Source organism: Vanessa tameamea, chromosome 7 (genome assembly GCF_037043105.1).
Source record: "Vanessa tameamea isolate UH-Manoa-2023 chromosome 7, ilVanTame1 primary haplotype, whole genome shotgun sequence".
Taxonomy (NCBI): Eukaryota; Metazoa; Arthropoda; class Insecta; order Lepidoptera; family Nymphalidae; genus Vanessa; species Vanessa tameamea.
The window spans coordinates 1,657,637-1,683,984 of record NC_087315.1 but is presented as its reverse complement, the minus strand read 5'-3'; the positions used below and the strand labels follow the sequence as shown (position 1 = coordinate 1,683,984).

The window sequence follows — 26,348 nt, the reverse complement described above, 5'->3', positions numbered from 1 at the left end:
GGACACAAGGGACGTACCATCTTAGTTTCTGAGATTGATGATGTATTGGTGATGGAAGAATAGATTACAAGACTAATGTGAACTTGAGGCTAAAGGGAAGAGGTGACCACTTATCATTAGGTTGCGCATTTGACCGTCTGTATAACTACATTATAAAAATAACTAATAAAACACAATTAGTCACAATTGTAGAGTTGATTGGTGCAAATCCTTTGAAAAGAAAATTAAGTCTACTTTCAAAATAATGTTACACAAAAGGGTTATTTTGAAAGACATTCCTTATTGGGGTATTTATCACATTCATACGGACGGCATAGCGTCATAAGCGTCAATTAGTTTTTATTAAGTACAGAGAGAAAACCTACCAAAGATATTCTGAAAACGAATAAGCCGCTTAACATAACCTTACAATCAACACAATCAAAGAAAACTTCCAAAGAATTGTGGCAGTCACTTAACACACTTGCAAGTTCACATCAAAACTATTGGCTACTGCGTTTTAATTAAAATAAACAAGATACATCTACTGATGATCTCCTATATATTTACAAAAATACTTTGTAATCGATTTTACGTTAAGTTGTTTAGATTTGAAGATCAGTGTAGAGGTGGCTTAAGGCAATCATGATTCTATGAGAAAGCTTGTTACATCGCACGGCAGTGAAATAAAATCATGGTTTAATGAAACGTCCACTATATCTAATGATGCACCTTTAGATCGACTTGTATGCCGTGACGGCAAGCGGATCGCTCACTCATGTCATACCGTGTCTCGCTGATACCAAAGTCAAGTCAAAGTCAAAAATCTTTATTCAATATAGAAGTGTTTACACTTACTTATTGATAGTCAAAAATCAACCACCGGCTCGGAATTTAACACCTCGGACCTGAAAAGAACCGGCGAAAGAAACTCAGGGGACATATATTTTTTAATTTTCATGTTACATGTACAATAATTACCTGTTCCCTTCTTTAAGCGCGGCGTGTATACTAATACGTTATTTAGTGTTATCAAGGTAATATGAAACATTTATTAATCTATGCTTTTGTTTATTTAAATTCATATTTACTTCTTTGTTTCCATTTATTACAATATATTTTATTATAATCCAGCTCGTGACGGCCATATTTTTGTCGTAGTGAACATTTTTATACGATTTATTTTGTTATAGCTCGGTGCTAGATAATGTTGCAATATATCAACTTCTTTACCGTTCAAGTGATCGCCGTGGCAATTGAATATAATATTACGGACCGGACAACGTCTAGTGATTTTTATTATATAACAAAATTTTTGAAACGAATATTTACTTATAAATTTCGTTTGAAAAATAAGCAATAGCAGTACACTACGTACTGCTATAAAAATTTGAACCGGTCTATCAAAATATTAAATCTGTTTTTAACTCGGTCACTACGTTAAGCGAAATTTTCCACAAAAATCAAATAAAATCAAAATATATTTTATTCAAATAGAATTTTACAGAATTGTATCAAATGTACAGCAACCATCAGCCAGTAAATTGTAGCGAGAACAAACCGCCCTGAAACTCAGTAGATACTCTTTTTCACAAAGAATATCAAACGCGTTTCGACTACCATAGTGGACTTGTGACAAATTATACTTAAATAGAATATGATTCTTCTAAAATCTTCGTCAGTATATCCAGATGTTCCATCTATAGCAAAACCAGGTCCCGTATGGACCTCAACTACATATACTAATCTGTACTTTAAAATTATAAGTGAAACCATTGAGTCGCTTTTAACGAAATTTGATACGAAGCAAGCTTGAACCCCGAGAACGGATATAAGCTAATTGTTCCAACCTTTGAGGGCAAGGGGATAAAGTGCTGTATACAAGTTCTTAAAGTATTTTCATCACAATCTGAAATCCACACACAGAATATATGAAAAAATGCCACGGATTCAGCTAGTTCTTAATAATTACACGACCTTCAATTTGATTTCATCACAAATGTCAAAGTAAAGCGACATCTCGAGTAGTGATAACTTTTTTGCTCAATCCGTTTGTAAAGGAATTAATCAAAAGACGAAATTATTTCCAATGACTTTTCTCTTCTGTTCGTGTTTTCCTCATATCAAAAAGAAATGCCTCGCAATGTTTTAATGTTTTTTCTACATTATATACATTAGAATTATTAACTTTAAGACTAACAGAATATTATTTTCGTTAGATGAAATAAAATGAATTGAATAGAAAGTTGAGTAGACCGTAATTAATATTATATAAAACTTTAAAAAAAAAAAAACAACTACAAAGAGGTTGTATAATATGAGACCGATAAAAAATATACTTAAAAAAAACCAATGACGTCATGAATTACGTGTTCTTTATTTTTTAAATTTAAAACTTTAATACGTAACTTATTTTGCATAATTTCTGGTAACGTGCCATGAGAATTTGCTAATGTGACAAATTACACGACTACATACATATATAACAATATATTAACGTATATATACATTAGCAGCCTGTAAATTTCCCACTGCTGGGCTAAAGGCCTCCTTTTCCTTTGAGGAGAAGGTTTAGAGCATATTCCACCACGCAGCTCCAATGCGGGTTAGTGGAATACACTTTGGCAGAATTTCGTTGAAATTGGACACATGTAGGTTTCCTCACGATGTTTTCCTTTACCGCCGAGCACGATATGAATTATAAATACAAATTAATCACATGAAAATTCAGTAGTACCTGCCTGGGTTTGAACCAGAAATCATCGGTTAAGATGCACGCGTTCTAACCACTGGGCCACAGCGTATATATACTGTATAATAATTTTGCAGGTCTTCTGTCAAGTCCAGCGACCATCTAATCTTATTTTAAATTTATTCGGAGTCGAAATATATTTGAAATTGAAACGATAAACACAGACCATTTCTTATATTTTAATTTTTTTTTTTAATAAATTAGTATTTAAGCCTAACTTCTTATCTTAAGCTTCGAAAAAACGTTTACGAAGTTTTTACATATTTATTAACGTTGAATGCGTACCGCGCTTGTAGAACAGTACGGATTTAGATCCATACAATAAACAAACACTAGTGGAGATAAAACAGATTAGTAATAAAAACAAAATCGGTTTCAAAAACACATCTAAGGCTTAAAGAAAAAAAAAAAAAAAGCAACAATAATACAACAATAGTTTTTTTTTCAGTGTTACTATTATCATTTAAACTACGAGTACCAATGTTTGACTGCCGCGTTGGTCTAGTGATAAAATATATAGCCTAAGATACGAAGTTCAGTTTTAAAACCCCTCATCGGGCCGATAAAATGTTGCTGGATTTTTCCATCGATAAGTTCTCAGTAACAGCCCGGAGTCTGGATGTTAGTACACACCTGTGTCTCGGAAAGCCGTTGCTTCTGCGCCTGAACTCTTTCCGGTCTCATCGGAGCTGCAGTCTCATCGGATAATAAGAATAGGTAATAGCGACTGCATCTGTGTGTTCTGCGTAGTTGGCGGACCTAACCTAACCCAACCCCTGCCGATATCAGTGAGGACGACATAATCCTATGTCTATTTCTAGTACTACTAAAGGATCTATATGTCCAACCAACGATCATTATTTTAATTCAACTAAGTACTTAGTATCGTGTCTAAATTATACATTAATGTGAATTAAAACTATCCTTAAGTTCATATCAAATATTTTATATCATTTCTATATATAGATTATTAGCGACTCGCCTCGGCTTCGCACGAGTGTAATTTACTAATTATAAAAACGATAAGTTAACTAGAAAATATTAGATGATATATTAATTTTATAATATTTATTGATTTATTAGTTTATATATAACTGGCAAGGTCACAATATTATTGTTACAGTCAGCAAGACCAACCGTTTCGCAGTGAACGATTTATTTGTTTGGAATTAGTTATATCTCCTAAAGTATTTATTCGAATGATATAGTTTAAAAGACAACTTTAATCAATATTAAATGCCCCAGAATTTACTTATGTACCCCATATACAATGACTTTTCTTGAGATCGTTTTATGACTTACAATTTTCCATTCATTGTTTTGATGTACAGCCTAAGGCTTAGTAACCGTTAACCATGTATTAGCAAAGAGTTTTTTTTTTAAATAAAATATCATCTATATAGTTTTTTAACAAAATATTTACAAATTCAAACCGTATTCATGTACGGTATTTACTTCTTCAGTAAGTAAAAAGAGTAATATAATCTGTTGAATATTAGATGAAGTCTCTGCGTAGAAGAAGTAAGGGGAGATACAGATAGAAGCAGAAAGTTTTATACTCTTTATAATTAGACGGATAATAATCATGTCATCATCCAGTTAATACACCAAATAAAAGTTAAGACAAAGGCAAATAAGCTTGACGGTTGAATTATTTAAAAGAATACACAAATATACATTTTCAAAGGCCTTTCAATTAGGCTAAAATACTGAATTGCTATCTTACATAACTGTCTCGTCAATTACACTTGAAATAATATTAGATATTAGAAATTCAGATAAAAAAACATAAAACTATAAAAAGTCTGTTCATTTAACCAATAAATCATACATAAATGACAATTAATTGTATAAATACAATTGTGTACTACTGGTGTAATTGTAATAATATATATTTTTATAATTGATTTTAGGAAAGCTTGCTTTGAGCCACTAATGCACTGTTTACACGATTGATACGCCGCAAACAATGTTAAACAAGATATTATGTCTCATGGGTCTACAATTATATTGGATCATTGACAGTGCAAACCGAAACACAGGACTACTAGGAACTTCTGCTTAACAGTAGAAGAACTGGAGAGTAGGTGGAACACGCCCAGATAAGCCAACACAAAGGCCTGCTATGAATTGTTTACTGGTAAAATAAATATTTCCATGTTCCATGAACAACTTTTAATTGCTATTAATCAGTTTGAAACTACGACAAAGTTTCTTTAACAGAGTAATATAAAATATATAAATAAAAGAGCCACAGATATACTTAGTAAAAAATAAGTATAAATCCTGATTTTATCTATAAGATACGCAGACGGCTAATAAATAACAACGGTATCGCTCATTTAAAATAAGGGGCCTAGTGCATCCCCTCACGTGACCCCTTTGTAGCATATTTCACGGAGCTATCCTATTGTTACACTAAAGGGCTCTTCTCCCCTACGAAACGTGAGGCGTACAAAGGGCTCAGTGTAACCAAAGTTTAGTATTATTATATTGAGGCAATAGAAAACCAACCAGTGCTCACATTGTCGAACGCTTAGCTTTGAATTAATACGTTACGCAAGGGTGACAGCTTAGATGAGCTGGTAATACCGTTTATACAGTGAAATTATTTATTTTCAAATGTTCTGTTAAAATAGTCGTATAGTTTACTAAGTAATTTTGAACGTTGATGTTTAAATAATTATAAGTTGATACAAACGACCTTTAAAAAAAGGCGGGTGATTGTAAACATTATATTATTATAAAAAAAAACTATGTTGGTAAACTTATTTACGTGATTTTTCCCACTTTTTTTTTTACTATATAAATATCTGAATATGTGGTAAGCCACCACATATACAGAATTTATGCATAAATTCTTTCGAAAGGAACCCAAAAAAACATTTGAGATAACAAACGTTGAAAAAACGTTAGTCGTTTAAACCAATTATTAATAATTTTTTTTTTTTTGTAATCATGTAAAATTACGCAAAAGAGCTCGTCTTGGGAGCATACTCATAAATAGTATAATTTGATTTTAATTACCACAAAACAACACTATTGACTTGGATAAAACTAATATATAATTGTAACATAAGAAACAATTTTTTTATAATAATAATATTATAATATTTTTTTTATAATATTGTAAAAGACTATTGAATACGATACTCGTAATTATTATTAATACATACTCTATACTAATATCATAAGAATGTAACATTTGTTTGGTTGTACGGAGTAATCTCGGGAAGTATAGATCCAATTCTACAAACAAAACCACTAGTAAAAAGCTACATTATATTTGAGGGATAGGATACCAATTATATTTATATCATATAATATAATTCGTTATTAATAAATTGCCCCCCTAACGAAGCCAGGGCGGGTCGCTAGTGTTTAAACAAAATAACAACAATAATAGCATTCTTCGTATAGAATACATTTAAGGCATTCAAAATTAAGTGCATAAAATTTGCCATAAGGTAAACAATCAAAGTAAAACGTTCGTTTATGTAAACAAATTGGAAGTTACAACCGTAATTACAACTTCACGGTCAAAGAACAAGTTCACATTTCGATCAGACATCGCGTCTCGTAAAAAGTGTTTCGATTTTAAATTGTTTTTTTTTTAATTTATAGTAATAACCTATATAATAAGATTTTTTTGAAGCTCTAATTATACATAATTAATATTATCTTAATTGCCCTTTTGATTATTGACATATTTAGTATGCTTCTTAAATATTTAATTTAACGAAAAATTTTAAGTATTTTCTAAATTCAACTTACAATAAATTAATATGTTTTCCACGCAACAGTTAACGAATTTAAATATTAAAAAAAAAACTTAATTATATTGTTAAATTGCTTTAATAACTAACGCCGATTGTTAAGACGAAAAATATTTAATTATATTTGTTTACATCTAGTTAATAACGAAACTGCAAATTATAAGAATTATTCTTTAAAAGAAAGCTTATCAAGTTAAAGTGGTCAAACGCTTATCTCCATCGCGTTTGAGATGTGTAAACGCTTCATTATTTTCCCACGAACAATAAAACGACAATTTATTTAAAAACAAAAAAAAATTACCTGTAATTCTCACGGTATCCATTGTGTCCCTTGATTGATGTGTAAATCGTTTTTGTACGAAAGGCGGGAATTGTGTGTAACGAGACAGACGTCCGAATCGCGCCGCGGTCGAATCGCGACTGCCTTGTGCCACCCAAGTTCCAACCTCGGTGGAATGGGAAGATGAGGGATACTTGACATGGGATATAAGAGTTTTAATAGATACGCATTCGACGTTCGACCTCCAATATTCAATTCGGAGATGACATTTTTATTGGCGATGAAACTACGATGTGACTGATGTTTTAGTAAAAACTAATACATATACGTATAGTATGTACAGTTTGATGTTGATTTTGTCATATAATTAAACAAATCAACTTTACTACTTTTAGTAAACTTCTTCTAAGGCACATTTTTATATATATTTGGGTCAATTTGACTGTACTGCTAGGCTAAGACCTCTCGTGTTTTTGAACAGGCTTGGAACCTACCGCACCAAGCTGCTCTAATGCGGGTTGGTCGATGCACATGAAAGATTCTTATCCGTCACAGGTTTGCTCTCGATGGTTTCATCCACCGCTGAAAACTAGATGAATAATAAACACAAATTAGCGCATGAAAATTTAGAGCAGCTAGCCCGGACTTCAACTCAGACTAATCAGTTAAAATTCACGTCTTATAACTACACCATCTCTCTCCTCCTTCCTAACCTTTTGTTGACTGAACTGCTCCTTATCAATTCATTTTCGTTTTTATATTTATTGTTAATCTTAAACCCAACTCTTCTTATGGATGAGATTCTGAAGAATTTGTGGGTCAAGTTAATAATGACCCAAAACCTCAAAGCATGTATGATTTAATCCCATACTGCGCATCGTGTCACTACAACACGTTCTGATCTCCTGTTTGAAAGTCTGCCTGTCTGCTATAAATACTTTTGAAAATGGAACAAATAAAATAACATCAATTTTTAAACAATCGAACATGTAAATTAAATTAAAAAAAACTCATAGGCTGCCAAAGATATAAGCACTAGCAATGTTTTTACAAGCTTTTATTAAAATTGTTGTTTTGCAATTTTTAAGTCAAATCTTCCAAATTGAATTATACTCGGTGGTACGGCTTTGTGCAAGCCCGTCTGAGTAGGTATCACCCACTCATTAGATATCTACCGCTAAGCAGTAGCACTTATTATTGTTCTGTTCTGGTTTGAAGGCTCACCCTACGCCAGTGTAAACAGGCAACTACAGGCACAAGGGACATAACATATCATTTCCCAAGGTCTAGCTATTTAATAATAAGTAAAAAAGCAATGACAAAAGGTTGTTATGTTAAGCATATCCGCCTAATGTTGACTCCAGACGAAATAACTCGACAGCTTTCAGCACATACAAGAAATTATGTATATAAAACCACGTGGAAGTGAAACTTCTTTCGAATCTAAATGTAAACGAAATTGCGTCACAACAAACAGACAAACAAAAAATGAATTGCACACTATTTTTTTTTTAATATTCTTTTATTTTCCTTATGCCTCCATAGCATAGCAATAAAATTTGTTTTCATAAACAACTGCGTTCACGGAAAATGGCCAAATTTCAACCATGTTCAGAACACCGTTAAAACGGGAGTGTTTTGAATATTAACATCTCCGTGCGTCCCCCGTTTCATCGCCTCGGTGATGGATTTTCGGAAATCCAATTTTAAGTTATCGCCTTTGTAGTATCAGGAACGTCCGTGCAAGTTTGTATTCTATACAATGTTAGGAAGAAGATTTTTTAACGTCGAAACTTTAATCTCTAGATAATTTCACGTCTGTGGAACTTTATTTTTAGTATAAATTACGTACATATTTTTATATATATGTGAAGTTATAAATTTGAACAATAAATTCTACTGAGAAGTATCGGTAAAAAACTCTGTAGTTACTCTTTTTCATAAAACATTTATTACGTACATGTATTTATACATGCAAGAGCACTTATATATCCCTTTGAGTACTTTTACTTTAACTAAAATTTCAATACAGTTGCTTAGAACTGGCTTGCCTTGCGGAATGGAAAACAAATACGTGTAACGTCAAATTGAATAAAAGTTTAATTAAGAGCACCTTTTTTATTAGTCCATTATAAAACAAGAAATTGTTACTAAATAACTAATGGTATAGCCATTTACATTAACGGCCTGTAAATTTCCCACTGCTGGACTAAGGCCTCCTCTCCCTTTGAGAAGGTTTGGAGCGTATTTCACCACGCTGCTCCAATGCGGGTTTCTGGAATACATGTGGCAAAATTTCATTGAAATTAGACACATGCAGATTTCCTCACGATGTTTTCCTTCACCGCCGAGCACGAGATGAATTATTTAAAACACAAATTAAGCACATGAAAATTCAGTGGTGCTTGCCTGGGCTTGAACCCGAAATCATCGGTTAAGATGGACGTGATAGAATATTGTGATTTTAATGGCAATTGAATCATGTCTGTGAAAAATATTTACTCCTTAATACAAGTGTTATGTACTAATCAATCATTGAGGGTCGGTGTAAAATTATTTTAAGTAGGTAAGTCCTATATTGTGTCAACCGAGATATAAAAGAATTGTGATTGGTCTATGGGGACAGTGTTGGTTAGCTAGTATAAGTGTATTATCTATGGTGTTGGTCTTGTCGCCCACGTGACTAGTTCTAAGTTAAGTACTTCAATTATTATTTTATACAGGCTGTTCATAACATGGTTACATGATATTACAGTTCATGATTGTTTGCATTAGTTTATGTAAATTTATATCTTGATACTTAAAGGGAGCTTCTATAGGTACAGAATAGTTAGCTATAAGTCTTTTATATTATATAAGATTTGATAAAAAAATATAATAGGTATATGGTGGAAGATAGATCACATAATTGTTGTTAAATTAATTGTAATTATTTAAATATTAAAAATGCGTAAGGAACTCTGTCTATCTGTTACTCTTTCACGGGCCACCACTGAACCGAATTTGATGAAACTTCGTACGAGGCAAGCTTAAACTCCAAAGAAGGACATAGGCTTTTTTATGCCTTACACCTGACACCCAACTCAACAACATAAAAGCGAGTGTAGCCGCAGGCGATAACTAGTGTTATACATTTTACAAGGGACTATTGCTATACCGATGGCTTGTTTACAATCTATTAATCAATTATTCTACTGTCAAAGTGTAAGGCTACATATTACTAGCTGTTTTGGTATAGGAATAGAGTCGACCCGTATCATTACAACACAATAACATAGTCCCATGTAAACTCACCTTGTGCCTTAACGATTTTCATTCTATTGTATCCTTTATTGTCAGGTATTAAGGAACATAATAGCACCATCATAGACATACATATTATAAAGTTAGATAAATTTAAAAGCATTTGGTGGAAATTCTTGTTATTGCTACTGTACACAACCTGTCGGAGAAAAGTCTGGGTTGAAGATGACGGATTTATGCTGTTCAAATATCTGAAGGACGAACTTGAACATGGCTCTACTCGAGTTAAAGCGAAGTTGTAGTTCCGTCAGCACCCTTTTTGCTTTGAAATTTCATAGCGATTAACTGTCTGTGTGTCCACTCGGATGATATACAAGACTTTGGACGCTGCAGCAAAATTCCTCTGCCGCAGGACCGGTTCCTTTTGTGTATTTTGCGTCATGGCAATATGTCTTTATGACAATAGGCAACTTCTTTGGCTGATATTAAAATGGCAGCTTTGATAAACACTGCACTCAGGTGCCTCATTAGCAGCCTGTAAATTTCCCACTGCTGGGCTAAGGCCTCCTTTCCATTTGAGGAGAAGTTTTGGAGCATATTCCACAACGCTGCTCTAATGCGGGTTGAATACACATGTGACAGAATTTCGTTGAAATTAGACACATGCAGGTTTCCTCACGATGTTTTCCTTCACCGCTGAGCACAAGATGAATTATGAACACAAATTAAGCACATGAAAATTCGGTGGTGCCTGCCTGGGTTTGAACCCGAAAACATCGGTTAAGATGCACGCGTTCTAGGCACCTGAGACCATAATGGCCATGGTATATGCCATGTTATTGAATCTATGTCCGCAGGACCGGTAACGCGTTCGTTGTAAAGATTATTTTTGATATGCTTCATATTCCTGAACCTCCTCTCTAGTGTGAAGATATATGAATACTATAAAAATTAGTTTGATTAATAATTTTATTATGAACCACAGAGCAAAAATTTTCCTTTGGATAATTTGTGGATACTTAGGATAATTTAAATTTAAAGCGATCGTATTTGTTTTTTGATTAATTTCTCCTTAAGTATTAATCCGATTTTTTTTAAATGTAAAAAGCAATTTAAATCTATATTAAATAACTCAATATATTTATATACTAATATATTTATTTGAATAATTATTAACAATTAATTGAGGAGAAAGTAACTCCTCAAATAAGTTATAATTTATAATAAGATTAAAATAGTTATTATGAGACACATTAGAAGACCCACAATTTTCTAGTATCGATGTATCTCCTAATATTTAACCAGCGATAGCCATGTAAGCATACAAAACATTTCATTTAAATAAAACTAGAAAATACTAGAAATAGTTCAGCCATTACGCACACAATATTTTCAAATTTTATATACACAAACCTTACTCATTCATCTCAATTTCAATTAGTGAAAATCGTATCGACTTCCGTTGAGTGGTTTAGAAGAAGAAAGCAAAGACAGAGGCAGAAATTAGATTAGATTATATATATGTATATATAATGAAATTTAATGATCGCTTTATAAAATATTCATATACTTTAATCAAATAATCTCTACAGTTCGTTTTCTGTGTAGATTGCAATTATTCGGAGAAAATCAGCAAATTACATAAAAATGGTCGGAACGCTGAACTAGGTCTGTAAATTAATTGGAAACAATTGTACTTAGATATATATATTATCTTGGTATGAAAAATAATTATTTATGAGAGCTCAGAGATCACATTTAACTGGTTCGCTCATTAAGAACTTAACCATTACAAATTCTTAATAAGATATTAGTTTAACGAATAATTTAATGTTAGGCGATAGAATATAAAGTTACTTTGTAAAATAATTCTTAGGTAAAAGTAAATATTAAAAAAAGAATCTACTTATAGATATTTCTTTATCTAGAAACAGTGTGTTGTCATTTAAATTACATAAATTGTAGGTAAGATTAAAAGGAAATATTTTTCTAATAACGGGTAATTAGGAGAAGGCTAAATCGAATTCAGAAGATTTTAATTGTCAAGTAATTTCATTTTGTCCTACAATTAATGTGTTGATTCTTTTTATTTCTTAATTATACTTATTATCGTTTTACAATTAAAAATATAATACGACCGATTAATAATTGTTATTTACATAGTTACAAGTAGCGCCATCTATCGACAGATTTAGTAAATTTGTATAATAAAAGTTGCAAATAGCGGAAACAGTCAGTAAGTTAGTTAATGTGAAACTAGATGGCGCAGTAAAGGCATTTTTTTTAAGTGTTTATATTTTTTATTGAACACTTTGCAAACATTTTTTTACCATTTACTGAAATTTTTGTTACGTAACTGTTTTAATTATATTATAGATCGTTTTCATTTATGTCCATCAGTCACCATGTCTCACCTACGAACAAATCAACATGCTTTTTGTAACAGGAAGTTGGTACTTCATTTAGTCGAATATCATTCATGTATAAAATAGTACAATGGTTACTTTTTATGTCGGAAAAATATACGGATTAATAGATTTGTTTTTGTTTTTCACGGGGCTAGGGTTCGATATGATTTTTCTGCATAGTAATACCTAGTTAAGAGATCAGAAAATTACATGACAATGACAATACAGGTTACTTTTTATTCCGAACAATACACGGTTCCCTAGGATTAAGAGAAAAGATTTGTTTGTTCGTAATCAATATATTAATAAATTACTGAACAGGCTTTAATAATTCTTTTAACATCAGAAAGATAAAGATTTTAGTCTGAAATTATCTTTTTGTGAATCAAGCTAAAAGAAAAAGCACTAACAAACTGCTTAATCCACGTGCGGCGACTGAATGTCATACATACTCGTAAATACTATGTACCAAAATAAACTATATACGTAACCAAGTCCGTGGCACCATGTATCCTTTAATAAATAAACCACAATAACTTTAAATGATGTTATGTCAAATATAAGTTGAAAATAGGTAAAATGATTAGTACATACGGACTTAACTATAAAAATTCAAAAATTGTGAGCCATAGGATCTAACTTTAACATTGCAGTACAACAGTCACAATTCCAGAAATTTGTTGCGTCATCGATTTAAATATTTCATCTACTTCTTAAAATCACCGAGTTATAAACGATCTTAGGATATTTTATCTGTTATATAAATAAAGGAGTATTTGGCGGGCTTTTGAAATAATTCATATTTATTCTCTTTAATGGTAAAGAATGAAAAATGTATGAAATAAATATGAACTATATCATTGACACTTTCATTCATTTGAATAACAATGTTAATAGTAGAAAAACCAAATATATGTAAACAAATCGATTAATTAATAACATAGCTTGGCTTTATAATTATACGCCTTGTCCTTTAATAGCATCTTTATATAATTAGTCAAAGAAAAAACTATTTAGTATCTCGTGGTCGTTGATCATAGCAATTATTGACGAAACGACCACTAAACTTAACCGATACGACTTGGGAACCTTCGAGAAAAGAGCGTACTCATTCCTAAAAGGCCGGAAACGCACCCGCAAGACCCCCCCCCCTCCCCGGTGTAATAAAAAAAGAACGAAGATTACTAGAAATACATACGACAAATAAAAATATAACACGGATTGCCCACGTATTATTTACACCAGACGACCTGCCTCATATCAGCGTCTGACCATTGTATTCGCATTATTGCGCTTACAATTCTCAGATGTTTTATATTTAGGGCTGTCGGCAAAGCGATAAACAGTACAGGCCGTGACGTACAAATTCATTTCTGAGCCTATTTTTATATCATGGTTAAGCTAATAGTTTTTGTTCGGAGAAATGATGTTCCGAGTGAATTATGTTAATTGCAAACCCTAAATATGTTATTCTAAGGAGTGGATGCCAATAGACTCAACGTTGTAATGGAAAAAATTAAATGGATAGCAATTTAATTTTTAGTATAAGTGGCAATCGTGCAGCTTGATGAAGTGTTCTATATGTCGTAGTACACATGGGCTTTGATGGATCTTCTTCTTGTAAAATTTTCGCAATTGTTTCATTGTTTTGTTCTTTCGTTCTATTTATTTCCTTACGAACATAAAAAAATATATTAACATTACAATTTCATATCTCTAATTATGAATATATCCTTTTATATATATATATATATATATATTTTACCATTTGCTTGAGATATAAGGATGATTTTATGCTGCGAAAATCAAAACATAAGATGCTTTTTATATTTATTTTTAGCAGAGAAAAAGAACATAACATAAAAATCTCTAAATTCTGATTGATAGTTCTCCTCTTAAGAAAACAGTTTGGTGTATATTTTTTTTTAGTCTATTTTCTTTAATATTTTGGTGTTGGTTAAGAATAGTTTGTAGTCGAACTTACTGATTTAATATATGGAAGAGACCCTTAGCACAAGCTAACTTCATAACTTAAAAGGGTTTCCTCAGCTGAATATACATTTATTGTAAACTTAAGTTATATATTAAAGAAACAAACTAATTTTATAATATTATTTTTGGAACGAAGTCCTACGCGCCTTACAGTAGAGTGAACTGGCAGAAATCTTCACGTAAGGAAAAACCGTTATGCTTTTCAGGGGAACTTCCTCTCTTCTCTAGTAAGAGGAAGACTCTTTTTCTCCGTCTCTTTCTATTGTATACCTTTTTATATAATATTATTTAAACCTAGTTTTTTTTTCATTAAAAATTTTCAATTCACGCTGAATTGTTAATAAAAATCCTCTTCGTTCCAACCTACCGATCTCATAATTATTTCATATATTTCAGCACAAGAGAATATTACATTTACAAGAGGATGAATTTCATCCAACTCATTATGGTATAATTACGATGTTTTTACTGCTGAGCATAAAATTAATTATGAGCGTAAATTAGCACATGAAAAATTACCTTCAATTAAGATTTTCTTGTGTTACGACAAAGCGACATGATCATCCTCCTGCTGTTATCCCAATTTTACTTGGGGTCGGCGCAGCATGTCCTCTTCTTCCATACTTATCTGCCGAACGTCATCTCACAAGTAACATTCTTTCTAACCATATCGTCTTTCACACAATCCATCCATCGTTTCTTTGGTCGCCCCCTACCTCTATATCCATCCACATCCATTCTCAAAACCTTTCTCACAACATGGTCCTCATTCCTCCGTATAACATACGACAAAGCGACATACATATGGTTTAGTTATAAGCCTTGCTGCGTGGCTATTTCCTGTCACCAAACATGTTGTACTTAGAAACACTTAACCAGCTCTTTCGACATTTGGCTTCAAATTGTACTATTGTACCACAATAACGAACAGCCATATTGATATTATAATTTTAAGAGCTATTTTTTCTGTCTGTTGCCAACCATAGTCTAGAATCTAGCACATGAAGATACATACATCCTCATTCACAATTGTGTGACGGAACTCGCTATATCGTTTCGTTACGAAATTACTCTCCGTACATTCACACTAAGTCTATTCTGTATCGTTCAAATATAGCTTAATAAAATCTTCATTCTTTTCAAAAGAACTTTGCGAGTGATTGAATGAAAAAGATTCGTTCTTTCGTATTTTATTTTCTTCTATGGTATGTACTATGCTACACCTCACTAGCTTAAATGATAGCTTGTTCAAATGTTCGATTTTCAAATATATATTAAAGGAAGTAACTTTTGTTTGTTGCCTATAAAGTCTAAAAACACTGAACCGATTTTAATAATTCTATCAACATCAGAAAAATTAAGATTTCAGCCTGATATAATGTATATGCCAGCCAAAAAAAGCGCTATCAAGCTTCTTTATCCGAGTGCGCTTACTGAATGGTCCGTCATACATAAATACTACATATAACAGTAAAATGGTCTTTAGTAAATCTAAAACAAATTCCACATAACTATGCATATATATATATCAGTTAAGGAACGTTTGTGTACTAAAGGATGTTACAGAAGTAATTCATTTCTAGACGATTGCACACTTTAAGAATGAAAAGATCGCATCCAGGTTATTACAAAATATATATATTATTGTAGTTTACAATTATTTAATTTGATACAAAAATAAACCGCTGAGTTTCTTTCTCCAGTTCTCCTCAGGTTTGAGGTGTTTATTTCGGAAAATCTGGTCGATTTTGACAATAAATAAGCAAGTTTAACGCTTCTAAATTGATAAAGATTTTTATTTTGATTTGACTTCATATACAATTCCATGTAGTAACAGTTAGACTGTTCCCAATTAGCACACCTCGGTAGATGCCGTACAATTAACAGACCTAAGTTACGAGCGAAGTTAAAGACACAAGAGACGTAACGCCATACTTGCTCGCATCCCTTGCTGACAATAACAGTGTTAACTATGAATGGTTATATTTCTCTATGTATGTAGATGAATTTTAAGTTGTGATTTGAAATCGGGCAAGTATGTTTATTAATCTCGTAGTCAGTGGTGTAGGAAATTATCTACAGGAAACCTGCATGTGTTCAAAATCTGAAATATGTATATCCTTAACCCACATTGGAGAAGCGTGTTGGAATAAACTCAAAACCTTCTTTTCCAGAGGAGACCTTTGACCAGCAATGGGATATTAATTTACTTATATTGCAGTGGTAGCCCATTTGGCAATTAGCTTTTTCAATTTTTATCGATAAAACTTTTAAACAACACTCAAAAGATTACATTTATATACTACGACGACGAGTTAGGGCTTAGGACGGTAGCTAATCACGGGTCATGTAAAATTCAACGATTACATAAAATGTTAGATGTCACGATACTGTCCGAAGGAGCATTTTTTTTTTCAAGCATTACATCACAGGTGCATATTCGTTTGCAAATATTTACGGGCCATTTTAATATGCATTCGATTTTGTTCGATAAATCTAATCGTGTAAACAAAACGGATGCTGCTGTGATTGTATATGCGTGGTGATGCGTCGATGGTCTAGTGACTATTGAATAAGAAATAAGAAATTCTCGAAAGCTCGGTGGTCTCGAAATAAAAGTGAAGACGTTGGTCCTGCGTTTGAACTCCTTCCGGTCGTATCCAATATACCATTATTGGATGAAGAGAATGAGAATTTAATTTTATTTGATATATAAATTATATCTTATTATATATATACAGCATGTGTATCTGTATGTTAATTAATTTAAAAATTTACAATAACTTGAAAATTACAGTTAGTTTACAAAGATTTTGAATTATTACCATTAATACCCCTTACTTTTCTTTTTTCTGTTCTTTAATTCATGATTGCCTGGAAGAGATCGCTGTTTTAGGGATAATGCCGCATCTTGTAAATGTTACTTCAACTATGTCTATGTTTATTAGTGTATAGTTTACTTGTGGTTTATAATAGGTACTCGACTAAACGTCAACGGTTACGTTTTGATTCGATGGCGATGAACTGTCAATTTGTTACTAGAATTGGGGCGCTGTTCACATAATAAGTGTCATTTGTCGGATTACTCGTAGTTGAACGCATCTCTTTTGGGCAATGAAGCCCTGACCTTTTAGATCAAAGCAGGTGACATGCCGTAGGTTGTGACGAATAGGTCGGGGTTGGCCGTGAATAATAAAGGCCAAGACGTTTTTTATTATTTTATAGTTTGCTGTTTAAAAATAAAATGTCAAGAAAACATGGTTGTGGATCAAATATCGGATTGTCATGAGTGCTGTCAGTAATGAATCGTATCTAAGGATTGTAAGAAACGTTACCGATGCATGGAAAAGATAACCATTTACGAAATTTACGGCAAACCTTCGCGAAGGCCTCGATTTTGTTTTCCATTAAAAGTAACACCTTTAATTTTAATCAAACTTTCAATCAGAACATACACCATTAAGTACCTTGAGATATATCCAAGTGGCACTTCATTATCTTATCGCAAATGTTTTCGAAAGATGTTAATTGAAAACAATTTAATCATTTAATTGTTCATTACTTTTCTAGCTCTCTATAGAATTAAACCATTCTTTAATATTAACATAATTGCAATAATTTAATATTTTGCAACGGTATTGCCTCTTAGTGTATCAAGATGAACGGGGAACAGAGCAGTAACGGGAAGGAAATTATGTTAGAAACGTATGCTCCACAATTAGAAATACTTGGTACGTAGTTTTTTTTTTATTTTTTTTAGTCTACCTCGTTGCTAATTTGTAAGGTTGAACAATTCAAGAACTTGAGAACAGACCCCAAGTCGGGTCAGTAAAAATATTCTATATTCAAACGCAGTCTGTACTTTTGAAGTTGGACGTGTTAACTTTCCAGTGTCCTAAAAAACACAGATAGCACATGCATTTTATCCGTCCTACTGGTTGTCGCTTCATTAGTTTATAAGACTGAGGGCATAGAGAGTGTACCTATGTTTGCTTAAATGTTTGAGCACTTATATCTTCTGCGCAGCGAATGGTTGAAGTAAATAGAATCAGGGAACATCGTCATCTTTATTTCACGTCCTAATAAAATTAAGAACGACAGCATCATATAATTTTGTTTCAATATAATTCGTGCTCAAAAATAACGGGATAAACCCTATACCTACTTAATAGATTTTATTAAGGGTATATCGTAACTACAATATGACAGTAATTTGAATTTAGAACACTAGGGCAAAACTTAATATTTTATAAGGAAAACTACATTTAAAAGTCGTGATAGATCACAAAAAAATACAATTTATATTATTATTAATAAAACTTCTTCATATCATTAGATTAAAAAGGCCTTAAAGCTAAATGCAAATAGTAGACGTAATTGGTATAGTTGACCCGACCCATATATAAAATACCATTTTAACAAGATCCTACCCCGCTCCCTCGTTTTATTAAAATTGTTCGGAAAGAAAGGAAATCAGTACAACCATAGAGGCCGATGTTAACTGGATTAGACGAAGATAGCCCGTGCAGAGTTATTCCCATTGCTGTCAGGATATGTAATACTATTCACTATTGTAAAAATAATCATTAAATGTTTTACGTATATTTTAATTGAGTTTTCTACGACATTAAATATGATTTACGTGTAACTCCAGTGATTAGCTTATTTGGCTGCAAGTCACGAGGTCACCAGATTACGATCCCATATATTCATTTCTTTTAAAAATAAATTTTCAGTAGCCGCCCAAAATAAGGATGGGAATTACACTCCTGTGCTTCAAAAATCACGTTAATCCGTAACTTCTGTGCATGGATTTGATATAGCTTGCCAAGATACCACAAATCTCTAAACAAAGCCACACATAAGAACCACACACTTACACGAGCAATTGTAAACGTTGAAAATTTTACCATTATCATATAGATAGCCGAGTGATACTCACTCCATAATAGGTTGAACACTCAGTACATATGGAATTTAACATAGTTCACTACAATCAATAATTGTAAAAAAAAAACAATATTAGAAATGTTTAACACCCACTCATTATCACGTTCTACCTCAAAACAGCAATACTTAGTATGTGTATGTTCTGGTTTGAGTGCGAGTAAGCTATTTTAATCACAGACACAAGGCACATACCATACTAGTTTCAAAGGTTTCTTGCGGAGTCAATGACTACTGACCTGACACATTATAAATATTTAAAAAATCGTGTGGTTAGTGTTAGTTTATAAATACAATAATGGGAGTGCACCCGGTGCGGCAATGGCTAAAGGTCGCGACCAATGACCCCGTCATACAGCACGCTCGTTCTACACGGCTTTGTCTGAAAAATATTTTTTCATTCCTAATATAACATATGCTTCTAAGCTTTGTGACTCGGTTATATGATATTAATAAATAATATGTGCAACGCAAATCTTATGTTCCTTTTATTACAAGGAACAACAATAAAATGTTCATCAGTGAAATTAAATAATAATATTTGAGTATCATTGTTTTCAGTTAAACTAAAAACTTATTGAAATTTCTTATAAAAGAAAAACAAAGTTTTTTTTTTTATTGTAAACAAATGTTTTTTTTGAGAAGTGTAATTTCAGTATCAATACTTTTCCATTGGATTGTATTGAATATTGAATATGAACTTTTTACTAATTACTAAATCATTTTTAATTGATTATTCAATATGCTCCGACAATTTTAATGCCCTAGCATTAATACTCGATGTTTAATACTCAGAAAAAAAACCCACAACAAAACAACATCCGATTATAACAATCTTTTTTACTATAGGTAAGACTATGTGCTAGTCTTAAGGCCAATTCAACAAACATATAACTTCAACTATTCCTAACAAAAATTAACCTCAGTTTAATCGTAACTAAGGACCAATACGATCCAGATTATATTCCGATCTGACTTTGACAGAACCGCAACTGGTTCTTTGTGTTAATAGAATAGGAAAACAGCTTTTTCGATTCGACTACAATTCACTCGAACATTAACATTGCACACATTGAACGCGAATAGGCGTTATAATTCTGCAATATAACCAGAGAATCACAATCGCGTTGTAATTAAGACGTATTTTGATAATAACGTACGTCAATTTCTATTAACAACTTCAACATAGTTTTAAGAGATTTTATTAACTCTTAAATAAATTGACAATGAAAAAAGAACGCGCACAGATTTTCGCAGTATATTTTAGATATCTGCAAGTTTACACTAGAAGAACTTAAAGAACCTCGTTGATATTATTTTTGTATTATTGTATTCTGTGTCAAGAAGATACCTAATATGTCAGATCCCATGGTCGAAAACTTATTGTCAGTGTAAAAACGCCTTATGATTCTTAGATTGCCTGTATAAACACAATGGAATGACCCACCAGTAATTATCATATATCCTATTCGATCACTAGCCTAACATCATAAATTAAAATAAAAAACAATCTATTTAATTGGCATTTTTAATATAAATGTAAAATGTCTAGCTGACAGTTTCTAGAAGTGGTTTATACAACTATTAGTGTCAATTGGGACCCCTTACCCAATGGTAAGGCGTCCCAATTTACATATGAATTAATGGCCAACCTAATGATAGGCCATTTAGTCATTATATACAATAATTAATGAATCTACTCTATTGGCTTTGAGAATAAACTTCACACTATCAAACAGTTAGCTCTACAAAAAGTTTACATACATATAAATCTCATAAACTACTACCTAAAACACGAACACAAGTAATATGTTTAAGGAAATACTGGATATAATTATATCGAAATTTATTAGTGTTTATTTAATAACGGTTCAGACGAAATATCTATCAGAGGTTCATTTATTAATGGATACAAAACATCTGGTACTTTAAATTAAAACTAAGCCTACTTGTGAAGCAAACATAATCTAACTTTTACATTATACTAAATAATGAAAATGTTCCAATTTAGAATTAACAAAACTTTCTTATTGAATTAACTTCGCTACGCAGTTGGCGATTACAGTTTCTACCAAGTATATATCTATTGGTTATAGACGTTTTTACACGACACTGACAATAAGATGAGTGATCCCGTGTTACTACGCGCACACAAGATAGTTCCCAAGGATCCGTCTTAATCCCTTAGACGCTCTCACTTTAAGAAATATATACTATATTCCATCTATAACAGGAAAAACTCCAAATAAACAACATTTGAATGCAAATTGACGCTCGAGAGCTTGATTAATCTATGATATTCACTATGGATTTGAGAGAAAATGGCGTTTTGAACGTTGGCGAATTATCGGAATTTTGGATGTAAAATTAAAGTGGAAATAAGTAGTTAAGTGTAATAGTGTTGTCTTATAAATAAATATATATTAATCATAAACTCTTAGTAGTGCACAATATAGCTGAGTTATTAGCAAATCGCATGAAATACTTAATTCTAAGGTTTGTTTATCTTTTTTCCTACTTCCATTGGAATAGGCTATACCATCCTCGATACTCTACCAACCTTGAGAACTAGGACGTTATGTTCCTTGTGCTTGTAGTCACTCGGGCTCACTCATCATTCAAACAGAAAGACAAAAATACTAAGTATTGCTGTTTGACTGCGAGTCTTATAATCTCATTAAATATTATTTTTACGTTGAAGTTTAGTCTATAAACTTATATAATTAATATAATATACAAAACGATTAGTTAAGATTGTACCTATACTAATATTATAAATGCAAAAGTAACTGTCTGTTACGCTTTTGGCCAGACCACTGAATCGAATTTGTTGAAATTTTGTATGAAGCATGCTTGAACCCCAAGAAAAGACATAGGCCACCTTTGTACCTCAAATCTACGACGCACCTACACATACGAATCCACGAATGATATCTAGTTCAAATATATCAGATTGCTAATTATTAATTTATAACTCTAAGTCTGTTTGTTGGATTGTATTTCTTTCGCGCAACAACGCGTACAGGATCGACGCGCAGAGCCATAAAATAGAAGTCAGTGAAGCGAAGTATAAACTAGTACACGTGTGAGATCCTATGATTATTGATTACATAACACATCTTCAATTTGTCCCTTACAACTCTAACACAGAGATACAATTAATGTTTGGCAAACTGACCACCTTTTTTATGGTATAAGTTGGCGGACGAGCATATGAGCCACCTGATGGTAAGTGGTCACCACCGCCTATAGACAATGGCGCTGTACCAAATATTAACCATTCCTTACATCGCCAATGTGCTATAAACATTGATAACTAAGATGTTATGTTCCTTGTGCCTGTAGTTACACTGGCTCGCTCACCCTTCACTTCACCCCCAGAACACAACAATACTGAGTACTGTTGTTTGGCGGTTGAATATTTGATGAGTGAGTGGTACCTAGCCAGACGGACTTGCACAAAGCTTGTTGATAACACCAAGTAACTAAATTGATTCTTATTATATTCTTTTTAGGAACTAAACTAATTCTTACACCGTCAATGTTCTGCTAACCATTGTATCTAAAGTATCATGTCCCATGTGCCGGCAATTATACTGACTCACTCATCATTGAAACCGGAACACTAACTAACAATAAGTATTACTGCATGGAGGTAAAATAACCAATGAGTAGGCGGTACGCATCTAAAAGGACCTGCACGGAGACCTACCGTCATTAATATAAAATATAAATAATTAAATATAATAATTATTACCATACGTCAAATTTAATTAACAAACATTTACATGAAAGTAAACTTAGGTATTGAAATGATACAAGATTAAAAATGTTCCCGCGTTTTAGTTTGTTCATGAACTTAAAACTTGTAACCTAAAATAATAATATTATAATAATGTTGATTCAAAGGAATTTTACGTACGCTTTACTTCATCCTTATATTTCGCGACTCAATACGTATCATAATCAAGTTAGTTACACTTATACGTAACTAATAGAGTCATTTATTATTTCATTTTCTAATCGTACATTAATGTAACGACAGCGGACTTGTATGTGCAATTTATTGCTATTTATAATTGTGACTTTATTTGAGATGAACATTTTTATTGAAATTATTTTCTTTATTTAATAAATATACAGGGTTACGAATTTAAAGTATTTACGTAAAATTCGACCAAATTAAAAAAAAGTTATCATCATGTATTTTTATCTCTTATAATATATTTACAAATAACAATTGATAAAATAATGGAAAATAACCTATTTTGTTCATTTTTAACAATTCGGTGTTAATAAAAGTAAATATAAGACTTAAAAAAAAACAGGGAGCACTTGTTCCCGGTTACTGGCAACATTTATTAATTGCTTGGAACTGACAAACGCCAGTCGCCGCGAAGTCAGCGCGTAGGTCACAAGTGATATATAAAAATTGTGTTCTCCCGTTCTGTGTAACGAATTAGCAAACAATTTCAAAGTGGACACAGTGTAAAAAATCTACCTATAATCCTTTGTGTTAAATCAAACGGTAAGTAAAGTTGTTGTATTTTAACATATTTTTTTCGATTAAATCGTTTACGTAAAAGAAATATTTTTGAAATTCGAACGATAAAATATTAAATGACACGAAAAGTTATCGATGTTTCACAATCATAAAGAGACGTCATAAAGTCACGTATAAATTCCAAGTTTGTATAGTGAGAGTTATTTTACGAAATTAAACAGTTATTATACGGCAATGAAAGCGATAAAGACTTTCTTATGTACTATAATCGAGCAATAAATATTTTTTTGTCATATCGAATCGAACGATAACAAGCAAAGAGTTTCCTGTATTAAAAAGTTTTTATTACTTATAAATAAACACATATATTTGTATTTGTAGCTACGCCAACACTGATATAAAACAAATGGAACTATTATCTGCGATTATAATAAAGTAACTACGAGCTTGAGCAAATTCTAATTAATGATTATTAAGGTTAATTACGGACATTCCTTTTGCACGATTTGAAATGAGCAAATAAAACTTAAGCTAATTTTAAAACTTGGACTATAATTAAATATATTATAAATACTATTGATACGATTGTTTCATTCCGGTAATCGTTACTTTAAATCCCCAATCAAGCTTCGCATGCATTGCTACAAAACTCAGTAAGAGTCAATCAAGACATTCTAAGAAAAAACAGGTTAACATTCGAGAGTTAAAAAAAAACCGGTCAAGTGCGAGTCAGAATTTCAGAAGAAGTCAGAGTCGCATACTATTTTGTTTCTCTGAGAAATTTACAAGCTTACGACTTTCGGTAAACACACACTGTCTGAAAGAAACACTTATTACTTTTATTTAAATTCGACAATAAATTATTAAATAAACATAATCCGTTAAAAGAACAGCATGTCGATGTAATGGGCCAAGGCCTCTTCTTCTTTTGAGGAGAAGGTTTTACATAGTCCGTGTGGAAGATTTTCAATTCACAATTCAAATCCTGACGATATTTTCCACGATATTAAGAGTTAAACTTTAAATTAAACAAGAAGAAAAAAAGGCACGCTTTCCCTTTGAAGATATTTAAACAAAAAATAACGAAAATCATTTTTGACAGATATAAAATATGTATATTGATATGTATAAAAAATTATGTAGAGGATAAACCTTGTGACATTTGACTAGAAACACATATGCGTGTGTCTATGCGTGTGTGTGTTATCGGAATTCGGAAGACATTGTAGTTTAAACAAATCTTATTAACATATTCATTGCTATCATAGACAATGGCATAAACAAATATTTGTTTACTATCAAAGGGGAAAATAGACTCACTTTTATCTATATTTTGTAAATATGAAGATAATTAAAGTACAAGTAATGAAAACGATTTCTGAGAAGCCAGAGAGTATAAGTATTGATATTGAAAAATAAAAAATATTGCTTTTGGCAGTATATTTGTTTACCATTGCATAATTTCTGAAATAAAAAACTGCTATTGATTACAATATGAACTTTGAAGTGTGAAGACGACATAGGTGATTATTTGTTTATAATAAATAATGTAAACAATCACTTAAATATGACATACAATACAATAAGGCTTCAAAGCACAAAATCGTAGTCTAGGGACAAGACGTGGATTGTTCACGTCAGTCAGTCCAATTATTTAATGTCAAACAATAATGCTTTATAGCTACGTTCCAGTCTGAAGGATAGAACCAGTGTAACTACAGGCACTCATAACAATACATGTTAAATCCTGGAAGCTGGTATTGATAGTGTAAGAATTTGTTTACACTCGTGATTCAGTCTCTTTGGCGAAAACCTACCAGTTACCAATGGTCGATTGCCTTCTTTAATTATGTCATGTACACAACCACTCTATGAAACATTGCGAACTAAGCAAAGAGCCTTTACTTTCCTTAAGACCGGCAACGTACCTACAAGTCCTTCGGTATTGTAAACGTCCAATGGCGTTGGTGCACTTTGCTCAGATGCAAGTTGACTACCGAATCCAAAAAAAAAATCCTGTCAAGTTTCGTTCGAAATTCGAAAAGTTTTCATACCAGTCGGCTTGGTAGTATTTTGTTTTTTTTTCAACACGTTGAGACAAAAAGTTGCAAAGCAAAAAATATTAATACGAAAATAATTGACCAGGTGAATTCGTAAATCGTAAACAGCTTTTACAATTCTTCTCGAACTCGTTTTTATGTTTCAAAAGTGAAAAGTTGCGACACAATCGACTTACGATGATTCATTGTTTTGATGTGTAATTAATGAATTAAATTATTACAAAATCGTATATAACTTCTGACATTTGACGATCGTTTTCAGCGGTGAGTTACGAATTTGTTCTTACAGAATAGCTTTACTGAAACGCGATTAACAATAGACATAGTGGCCAAATATTTATACAAGCGAAAATAGACTTGAAGCTGAATAAAGTGACAATGCTGATTGATGTTCAGTCGATAACCTG

At 32.0% G+C, this 26,348-nt stretch overlaps 2 protein-coding genes across 3 annotated transcripts in view; one reads left to right on the top strand and one right to left on the bottom strand.

Annotated features, from left to right (window-relative positions):
* The window catches only part of LOC113392199 (aminopeptidase N), a 31,216-nt gene extending 24,245 nt beyond the window's left edge, over positions 1 to 6,971 (bottom strand). The window contains exon 1 of the mRNA XM_026628492.2: positions 6,809 to 6,971. The gene's annotated coding sequence lies outside the window, so the exon portion shown is untranslated. The remainder of the gene's footprint in view (positions 1 to 6,808) is intronic.
* An 11,039-nt stretch (positions 6,972 to 18,010) lies between these two features.
* The window catches only part of LOC113392173 (V-type proton ATPase 116 kDa subunit a 1-like), a 41,495-nt gene continuing 33,157 nt past the window's right edge, over positions 18,011 to 26,348 (top strand). Inside the window, exon 1 of one of the 2 annotated variants that reach the window (XM_064215289.1) lies at positions 18,011 to 18,161. In XM_064215289.1, the coding sequence (XP_064071359.1) occupies positions 18,089 to 18,161 (73 nt within the window). In that variant the 5' untranslated portion in view covers positions 18,011 to 18,088. Of the gene's footprint in view, positions 18,162 to 23,761; positions 23,906 to 26,348 lie in introns of those variants that run through there. The other variant, XM_026628454.2, reaches the window with a different exon arrangement.